At 42.2% G+C, this 10,088-nt stretch overlaps 1 protein-coding gene across 1 annotated transcript; it reads right to left on the bottom strand.

Annotated features, from left to right (window-relative positions):
* Window positions 1-596: 596 nt before the first annotated feature.
* Window positions 597-9,342, bottom strand: LOC115556858 (inter-alpha-trypsin inhibitor heavy chain H3). Its single transcript, XM_030374253.1, has 22 exons — window positions 9,183-9,342; window positions 8,814-8,843; window positions 8,676-8,699; window positions 8,360-8,517; window positions 7,914-8,018; window positions 7,603-7,765; window positions 7,282-7,392; window positions 7,060-7,188; window positions 6,843-6,959; window positions 6,435-6,603; window positions 6,218-6,343; window positions 5,875-6,056; window positions 3,590-3,775; window positions 3,355-3,494; window positions 3,072-3,232; window positions 2,923-2,949; window positions 2,736-2,810; window positions 2,443-2,556; window positions 2,094-2,295; window positions 1,781-1,953; window positions 1,287-1,398; window positions 597-1,167 (listed from the first exon to the last, which is right to left on the bottom strand). Exons 1-22 carry the CDS (start codon window positions 9,294-9,296, stop codon window positions 1,029-1,031), a joined length of 2,757 nt encoding a protein of 918 aa, XP_030230113.1. The 5' UTR covers window positions 9,297-9,342; the 3' UTR covers window positions 597-1,028.
* Between the last annotated feature and the right edge of the window lie 746 nt (window positions 9,343-10,088).

Below are 10,088 nucleotides of genomic sequence, written 5' to 3'. Positions count from 1 at the left end.
GGGTCAAAGGCTTACTAATTCATCAATACTTGCACGTCTCATTCATAAATTAGTTGTACTCATAGAAAGCAAATGAGATGTTTGTCTGTAGTTCATTTAAAACCCACATACAGCTATAATGGGAATCGAGAAGGCTATGAGTTAAAGGTCTTACAGGTGTTCATAATTGATTAAGAAGTTACAAGATTTATTTGAATGTACTGATTGAACTGGTGGGAGTGTAACGGTCTCAGAGACAGTCTGGACATTAGAGATTTAAATATGTATTTGTTTAATTCATGATTTTATTATTTGTTGAATTCATGATTTCATTCTTTGGTTAAAAATGATTTGAGTTGTACTGTTAAAAAGAGATATTGTGTCATTGCTACGACTTCCCCTTTTTGTGTTAAGAGTTTGTTTAAATATGGGGTCCTATCCCGGGGAATTATGGGAAAAGCGCCATCAGATATAAAACCAGTCACGGACTCATGGGTTTCAGAAGACGATGGACTCTGTATTAGGTTTAAGGCGCTAACGTTGTCACTGTGTTTTTTCTGTTCATAAAACTTTACCGTTTCAGAGAGTTTAAGAGAAAATAAACATTCAAAAAGACATCAGTATGAAGCGTGGCCGTTTATTAAACCAATGCCGCTACAAAGACCATTCCTTTTATAATGATCCAATAACCATGTATTTGTATTGACCTGTACATTAAACAGATTGCTAACTAAAGATTGATTTGATCCTCTATTTACTGACCAATCTTTGCAGCCCTAGAAAATGGAATCTGATGGGTGTCTGTCTTGTCATTCAAAACCCTCAAATGATCTCTAAGATGCTTAGATGCTTGATTTGATAGAATATTTATGGTAGAACTTGTTAATGCTTTATCGAAAAAAAATATCTTTTTAAATTTGATAGCATTGGAATTCCCATCAAGGGTCTCATACTTTGAAAAATTAATATTACGACACTGACATGGTGTGGGGTTAAAATCGCTGCAGGTTGGTAGCTGCTCCAGTATGGGTGACCTTGTCTTTTACTTGTCAAACAGTGTTAAAGAGGCCTGACACGATGTAATCTTCAGCACTGCCATCAATGAGCCCTGTCCCATTACTGTGGATGAACCAGCATGGCACATTTTCTCCTTTCTTCAAATCCTTGCTGAAGTCCCGCTGCCAACCTCTAGAGACCAAGAGACAGAGGTCAAAAGGTGTTTCCAAAGTTTGATCAAATATATTTCTCCAAATTTCCGATATAGATGTTCACTGTTCTATGAAACAGATGTAAGGTAGCAGGTGTACCTGGTCACATTGAGCTGATGTCCTTTGACATACATGGTGGCATCTGGTTTCTCAGGAACCTCTCCTGGACGTAGATCTCCAACTTCAAACTCAATCCCATGGTAGAACTGACCTGGAGAATTTACCACCATTGAAAAGATTTTGTATTGATTCCCTTAAAGTCAAACTTTATCTGACTTTGGTTAAAATGTCCAGGTGTGAGTGTGTTAATCCATTAAAAGCTGTTTCCAAATCTGCCTTGCCCTCTGATCACTGGTGGAAGTGTCTAGCTAGATGGATGCTGAATAGATCAGTTTACCCATCTGACTGTATAAAATAGGACAAAGATAAGAGACCAATAAGCAGAAAACCTTCTGCTATTCTTTACTTACAATTAAAACAGTTTGAATAATTTTTTGTTCTACATGTTCTTAGTTTCATTAGCAATGTACTATCAATAGACACCACCTGTCTGGGACACTATTTCCTGCTATGATTCCCTGTTGTTCCATTACCTAGCAGACCATGGACGGATGGAGAGAGAAGGTGGCTGTCCAGAGTGTAGAATCCCAGGTAGTCCTGGTGGTAGGGGTGCATCTTCCACACTTTGTGGAGCAGGATCACAAACTTTACAGAATCTCTTAAAGTCACCTTGACGCTCCGGTCCTTGGTCAAAAGCAGATCCACACTGGGGTTTGGAGAGAAAGTGGAGATGGAGTGGATGGTGGAATCAGAATGACTTGGTAGGAAGACAAAGTAAAAAAGCAAAGAGAGGAGGTCAAGCCGTAACATTGTCATAAACATCCGTTGGTTTCTAGGTGTTTCTACCTGGGTCCTTTTAGGGAAGCTTGATCTGACCACAGCAGCTTGACCTTTTGTCCATCCTGGGACAGAGTGATGTACTCAGTGGTCACCTCCAGCCTCACCCCCAGGGAGTGATGGACAACACCAAGGCGGCCAAAGTAGGTGTTGACTTTACCATCAGGGGCAACCATCTTATCTCCAATGGTCTGACCATTGACCAAAAGTCCTGAAGAAGCAACATGTGAATGATTTATTTCCTAGAGGATACTGATAAGATAATAGATTTCTTTTAGTCATCATTAAAAAGGCCAAGAGGTTGAAATCCCATTTTATGAAAGACACAAGTGTGCCGTGTGGACTGAAGCAGGCTCACCTATGGAGGGGTCTTTGACCAGGTTAAAGATGGTTCCAGGTGAGTCATTGATGTTGAAGCACAGAGCGTCCTCTCTCTCTGGCAGTTCGATCATGAAATGAGGATCTCCATCCACTGAACAAAAAGTATAATGACAAGGTGGAAGCAACAATAGTACGCAAAGGAAGATATACATATATGGACTTGGTTTGGTCAAATAAAGTCATTCTGGAGAATTACCTGTCCCACTACATTTCAAGCTAAAACCACATGCAATGATCAATGGCCATATTTTATGAATATAGAATACGTACCTAAGTATGTAGGCTGACGAGCAACATGGGATCCAATGAAGCCTGATTGAGGGGCTGAGTGCAGATATTTTGCACCTATACCGCATGACCAACAACAAATACACAGTGAGAAGCAATGGATCTCCAAGGCCTGCACTCTCAGAGCTACTATAGGGCAATTCAAATACAAACCCGGTACAAATCATACCCTGTTTGTCAGCCTGCTGCCGTTGTTCTGTGGAAATAAGCGGGAATAATTCAACAGAGATACATGTAGGACCTAGATAACGACACAACGTCAGTATGTTGGTGTACAACTCAGTTGAGTCCTCCTTCCTGCCTCTCCAGCTGTCCTACCCTCAGTCAGCTTGTCTGCTATGAGGGGCCCGCTGGGACCATCCTCGGTCTCTGGCTTGGTGACCACCATTGAGGTGAGGGGCGTGACGAAGCTGTACTTCAGGGACATCTCCAGGGCTTTGGCCGTGGCGTTGCTCTTCTTCTCTGCTGGCCCACTCTTACTAGTTAATGGAAACAACACAAATAATTCAGACAGTCTTGCACCTAGGTTTAGAATGTATACCCAGAGCAATGTGGTTTTGGAAATCCATTCCAACCATAACTGGCTTCCATCATCTCAAACCTGGTCTCCAGTAGTTGTTGGATGGTGAGGTAGGCCCACAGGCGCTCAGTGAAGTCCCCAAAGATGTAATCCTTCTCTGGGTAGATCACGTCCCAGTCGGTGACACTAGCCTCGCCCTGCACCTGGAAGTCCTGCTCGAACTACGTGGAGCAGAAAGCCAAAAGAGCTCAAACCAAACTGAACTGTGCACCTCTTATGCCCTAAGATACCACTGTATCACCTGTCCTTCACCCACCCCATTGGCAAACACTTCCACCAGGAAGTTGTCCATGTCGTTTTCAGACAGCCGCCCGGCCACCACGATCTCTGAGCCATTGAACAGCTGACTGAAGTGATGAGGGGTTAAGGAATCCACCGCGTTGTCAGGGTAACGCAGGTCCACTGCTGACAACAGCGGGCTAGCCACCTCATCGTAGAAACCCTGCAACACATTCATACACATATCCAGCGGTCACATGCGTGGAAACGGGCTGTGTGAAATGATTGTCCGGACTGAGAGAGTAGAAAGAGGTTATTGATAGTGATGGCAGTGTGACACTGAAGCTTCGATACGTGCTTCAAACCAACTCCCAAGAAGCACTGCTTCGAAGCTTGCTTCAGAGCAAAAAAAAACACGTGAGGACGTCCGAAGCAGCAACTGGTTCGTTGCCTGAATGAATCACTTGACTGGTCCGCGGCTCGGTGGAGAAGCTTTGAGCAAAAAAAAAGAAACCGACTCAATCCAAAAGGCAGCCTATCTCAATACAAATCTTTGAGTGTCTAACCCCATCCCACATAATCACCCCCTAGAGTTACTCAAGCACACCCAACAAACCTTGTCCGAAGCCAGCTGGTCACCGCCTAATTATTTAATGAAAAAATAAAACACAATCGATGCTACAATCGTTTACGGGAGTTGTGCATAGTACGCTATGTATGTAATAGATCAACTCAAGGTATCGATTAGAGTAGACTGGGGGATAACACACTGACTGTGGAGTGGGGGACCCGGGTTCGAATCCCATTCCCGGGGGGAAAGTTTTTATATGCTGTTTCAATTATATCCTAGCCTACATCAGTTAGCCTATCTGGACAGAAAGCTAGGCATATCCCTTTAAGACCAATTTAGACATCTGTATTTAGTTCAATCTTTATTCGTGAAAAGATCATGCTATTAAGTATTTGGGTTTGTGTGTTTGTGCGTCAAATAGTTTTCAAAGCAGGGATACGTTGAATCCACTGCAGCCTCGAACTTCGCCAGCAGAGGTCACTGTCACTGAAGCTTCGAGTAATGAACCCATTTTCGAAACATTTGGCTCAACTGGTTCGATGCTTCATAAAAGCTTCATTTGCCCATCACTAGTTATTGACCCAGAAATACGCCACCTCATTAGTTAAACAAAGACACCTCTAGGCATCATAGCTGTTGTTAGGCCGGGGGCATCCTCCTAGGTTAAAGCTGATAGTTTTATGATTAGCCCAGGATCTCAATTGATATATTTCTTATTGTTATTCTGTTACCATTTACCATTAACGTCACCTGTTCTGTTGCAATAACCACTCAAACAAGTATGTCTTTGTCAAATTCCAGCTTTGTTTATTTAGTTTAAAAGTTTCATGTTAACACAGCGTAAATCTTCGTTTACCAGCGTCTCGTCTAGACTTTGTATTAGGGAATGTGTGCCGCGTCAACGGCGTTTAAATTGACGTCATAACTTCCGGGTAAACCGAAGTGTCCCCGAGTTTTTGTAGTCATGTTTTTTGCAGTTTTTGTATATTTTGGCTACGCCATAATCTAGCAATAGTACACGGTTTACCGTGCTTATGTTCTAGCTTATAGAGGGGAGAATTGTAGCTGTTTAAAGCTGTATAGGTAATTGAACTTGTAACACCCCTGTCTCACGTGCATATTGGTATGCGCCAGTTAGTAGGGGGGAGAGGCCCATATACACTGACGCTCGTCAGTGGTTCGGGAGAGCTGATGGTGGAAGGACGTATGTCTGATTATTGCTCTCAAAGTGACTCGTTTAAAGGTCCAGTATGCTGAAGTTCGAATTGATTTTTTTGTGACTCTCAATCCCATTCAGTTTGTTTAGTGAAAATTATTATCTTTTTGATTTATTTGTATTGCCTTATGGGCCTTTAAATTGGGAAAATAAAAGATCCCATATTTTTTCATGCTTCTCATCGGCTCCTGAGTGATTTCCACCTAGTCCAAGACGCTCCAACACATCTACCCATGACAGTAGAATGTCAATACATGTTTAGAGATATATTCTGATTATTCTGCTTAAACTCAATATTACTAAAAAATATACTTAAATTTATTCAATCACAATTCAAAATGTATCTGGAAAGTAAACAAGTGTTTGACGCACACATTGAGTGTACTTTGAATAAGGTGCCAGAGTACACAATTACAAAGACTACAAAATAAAGGCATTAACGTCCCGAGATTCCCCCGGACCCCCCTCCAGAGGTCCGGGCGAAGCCCTGAATGTCCTCAAATCCTAACAACGCCCCTGATTAGCGTAACCTCACCTGCAGCTGAAGGGTAGCGTCGGAGGCTTCGTAGATCCTGCGGGCCATGCCATTGTTCTGTTTGGCCATCACGTCCAGGAAGGAGTAATCCACATCATCCCCAAAGCCCAGGCAGAACAGAGTCATATTACCACCGATGGCTTCGCACACGTTCTGCTGGATCCTTTGAAGGTTGCGTTCACCTACACAATCACAAAGACATTAATGAAGACAGCTCAATCATGACCCAATGTGATGGAACAGGATGCAAGCATATCCATGAAGAGTGACCACATATGAGACATACGACATATCACGTCAAAACTATCATCACAAAAGTATGTTGATATCTCTGTACACCCACCCTTATTTGGCATTCCATCGGTTAGTAAAATGATCATGTCCACACTTCTCTCTGGGAGCTTCTTCTTCCTTCTGTCATCTTGCAGCATGTGGATGGCCTTCATAACGGAATCATTGATGTTAGTGGCTGAAACATGAGTACATTCACATTAATCTTTGGTAGGGTTAGTTGTTTGGTAGGATAAGTTTGATACCTAGCTAAATAGAAGCTAACCTACCTCCCGTAGGATTTATTTGCCGGACAAATTGAATGGCTTCATCCACGTTTTCCTCAGTTGCTTTGGTAAGGGATTCTTTCCAGAGATCAATTGATCTATCAAATAAGATGATACCAAAGTAGTCCTCTGGATGGACGTCTGAGAGAATCGATTCCATTGCCACGCGGGTCTTTGGAGGCAAGAATACAAGAAGGCTGATAGTTAGTATGTGAATGCAATAAAATGTATGTTATTTTTTCTACATCACTGTCCATGCCACACACGCGCACACACACACACACACACACACACACACACACACACACACACACACACACACACACACACACACACACACACACACACACACACACACACACACACACACACACACACACACACACACAAACACAAACACAGTCACTGTACCTGTTTCATCTTGGTGCCTCTCATTGACCCACTCCTGTCGATGACAAACACCACATTCTTTGGGATGCGGGGAAGATCCGGAGGAGCAAAGAAATGCACAAAGTATCCGTTCACGATCTGGAGGTAGAAATACAAAAGTGGAATTGATCAGTTTAAACGGGTCTATGTTGCTCCACTAAAGTCAGCATTGTGTTTCATATATTTGTTGACAGCAGACCTGAATGTCTCCTAGGCTGGACGCTCGTTTCACGTCATACTTGATGATGAAATCCCCATTGATCAGAGACCCATCACACTCTGGACACTTCCTCTGCTGATCCAGCGTGGGCGAGAAGGAGATGTGTGCCTGAAAGAGGGATGTATGGGCTTCAACTTCAAATGACCACAAAATGTAGTCTGCCATGTAATTCACTTCCTGCTGATAGATATCAAACTGAACCTTGTTGTCTGTGACCGTTTTCTCCACCAGGGGGAGAAGTTCATTGGAGAGGAAGGTTGCATGGGCATCCACAAAGGCAATGCCCTGGGGCTCATAGATATCAGCCACAATCTGCACACACACACACACACACACACACACACACACACACACACACACACACACACACACACACACACACACACACACACACACACACACACACACACACACACACACACACACACACACACACACACACACACACACAAATATATTTTGTGTAAATATGTACATTTACTGAGCCCAAGAAATTTAGGGGATTGTGAACTTGGATTCACCCTGAAAGTTCTGGACCAGCTGTTTAGGGTTTATTCGGGTCAGGATCTCATACTTGCCAAATTTCCTTTGAAGAAGCTCCTCATAGGTCAGGATGAAGGTCACATTGCTCTCGGCTGCAATGTTGACAGACACAGAGAACTTCTCCATTTTCCTTCCAGAAGCTCTGTAACATCATGCCAATTAGCCCAAATGAGTGATATCAAACAGTTAAATCACTTTAGTTTCCACATGAAACAGAAAAAGATGTGAATAGTTTCTTTAAACACAAAGTGACATGATTCGAGGTAAATGCCTGTTCAATCTCCACCTACTTGACCAGTCCAGCTGTCCGTCCACTTGAAACAGCCTTCTCATACTGTTTCTTGGCTTGCTCCTTTTCATTCACAACCCCAACATAGATCTGACCCTCAATCTCCCTGTGAACAGAAGGGGCAGTTGAAACGTTAAAAAAAGGATTTAGGAAATGCTTTTATTGCTGTTACAACGTGTCGATGGAAGCGTATCTTTTACTTGAGCCTCTTCCAAACAAAGGAATCCAGCAAGAGTTGTGTTGTAAGTGTTGCACATTGGATCCAAAGAATGTGCAATAAGAAGCTTTATATATTGATGAATTGAACAGTTTGCCAACAACCGACTGAATGTTGAAACAGGTGTAATGTCTATTGACTGGCCGGTTTAAAGAAGATCTCATGTGCTTTTTGTTAGGAGGCGAAAAGCTTTCACTGTTTTGAAGGGTGAGGTCTGGTGGAAGACTCACATGCTGAAGTTGGTGATGAAGGCCGTCTTGGGCAGGTCCACCTCGAAGAATATTTCCTGGGAGGAGTTGGCTTTGTTCAAAGCACTGGAGGTCATGACTGTGTGAGCGAACCGAGAAGCCACCGTACAGTGTACCGTGACACTGAGAACCTCCACCATCTGAACAGAGTGGGCATCAACATACATACATTAGTAACAAATGAGACTCCTAGGCATGCCTTTAGCACTTGAAATGCAAAACATAAACAAAACAACAACAAAAAGTGGATCTCTAATCGTCATGAATATCAAAATGTATCCCAGAAGTCTTCCCTTACCTTTGCATCGTCTACACTTCTTTTCTGTAACAGAAAAGAAAAGGTTTATATTTTTAGCCTGCAGGTCCAGGCTTCTGGGTGATCTGAAACAATCACGGCACGTAGAAAAAAAGGAAAAATGGAGATAGCTGAAAATACCCGAATGGACCTGATGGCACCTTCTGTCTCCTGAAATGTAGTCAAATGATCAACATATTATTCTATGTTGACGTAAGATACCAAGAGAATAAATATCAAAAAGGGAAAGGTGACCCAGAATGGCCTTTGGAGAAGCATGTCCTCATACAAATCAGGAATGAAACGACGCAGAATAACTACAACTAAACTACATGCAGGTAGCAGAACAACAAAAGAAACATTACTTAACTAAACAGGTAGCAGAAGAGTAAATTACAGTAAAAAACCAATGAACCAACGAAGCAGGGCAAACGGAGCTTTGGACATTGATGTCATTTTCAAATGGACACATAATATAATAATATGAAAAGACAATATGAGTAAGTTTACCTTCGTCGTAGCATCGTAGCGAGAGACCAGCAGGGCTCCCTGGACCGGCCAAAGTGTCCCGAGGTACAGAAGGCCCAACAGCAGCAGCAGAACACCACCCCGCACCTCGGACATGACTGAATGTCCTCCTAACACTGACTCAGTCCAATGTGTAGACAGGACCCTGCCTAGTAGGAGCAACAAACACACTTTTGTGCCTTGTTCCAAAAAGTGTGGACCAACCCCCTGGCCCAAAAAGTAGAGCAGCATGCAACTTTGGGTTGGATTTGAGTTCATGGCATCCATCTCATGCTTTACCATGTTTATTTGTTTGTTTTTTGTAATAATCAGTGGCATACCCTTAATAACCAGTAGCGTAATTACTAGCAGCCCTCAAAAGCCAGAAGAATGCAGAAGAATGAATAACAATATTTTATATTAGTAGTGGGTACTCGGAGGAGAAACTAAATTATCTCAAAGAGATTTCAGAAAAGTAAAGACTTTTGACATTTTTGTCATTTTCATTCATTCAGCACTTTCGTATTTGGAAAATGTGTTATTTAGCTTAGACACACAGCCTTTGTCTGACGGAAACAGTTCAAATAAAGGACTACAGAGTAATAGACGTTTACGGTTAAACAAATGAAACAGATACATTTTCAACAGGTGTACACAATAACAAACACCTAGCTGCACACACTAGTTCACAGTATTCACATTTTTCTATATTATTTTTTATTATTAGTCTTTATTTTTTTATTTTTTTTATTGCCTTTTATTCAGCAGCTGTTGCTCTGCTAATATAACCTCATAATACCCAGTATTTGCCCCTATGATTCCCCTGCTGAAGTCCCAATATTTGATTTTAAGTCCAAAAGTCAATGAACTTGTTTGCTAGCTGAGAAATTAACCTAGTCATCTCTACTG

The sequence above is a fragment of the Gadus morhua genome, chromosome 13 (genome assembly GCF_902167405.1).
Source record: "Gadus morhua chromosome 13, gadMor3.0, whole genome shotgun sequence".
Classification (NCBI taxonomy): domain Eukaryota; kingdom Metazoa; phylum Chordata; class Actinopteri; order Gadiformes; family Gadidae; genus Gadus; species Gadus morhua.
The sequence above is the reverse complement of the archived record's forward strand: the minus strand, read 5'-3'. Positions and strand labels throughout refer to the sequence as shown.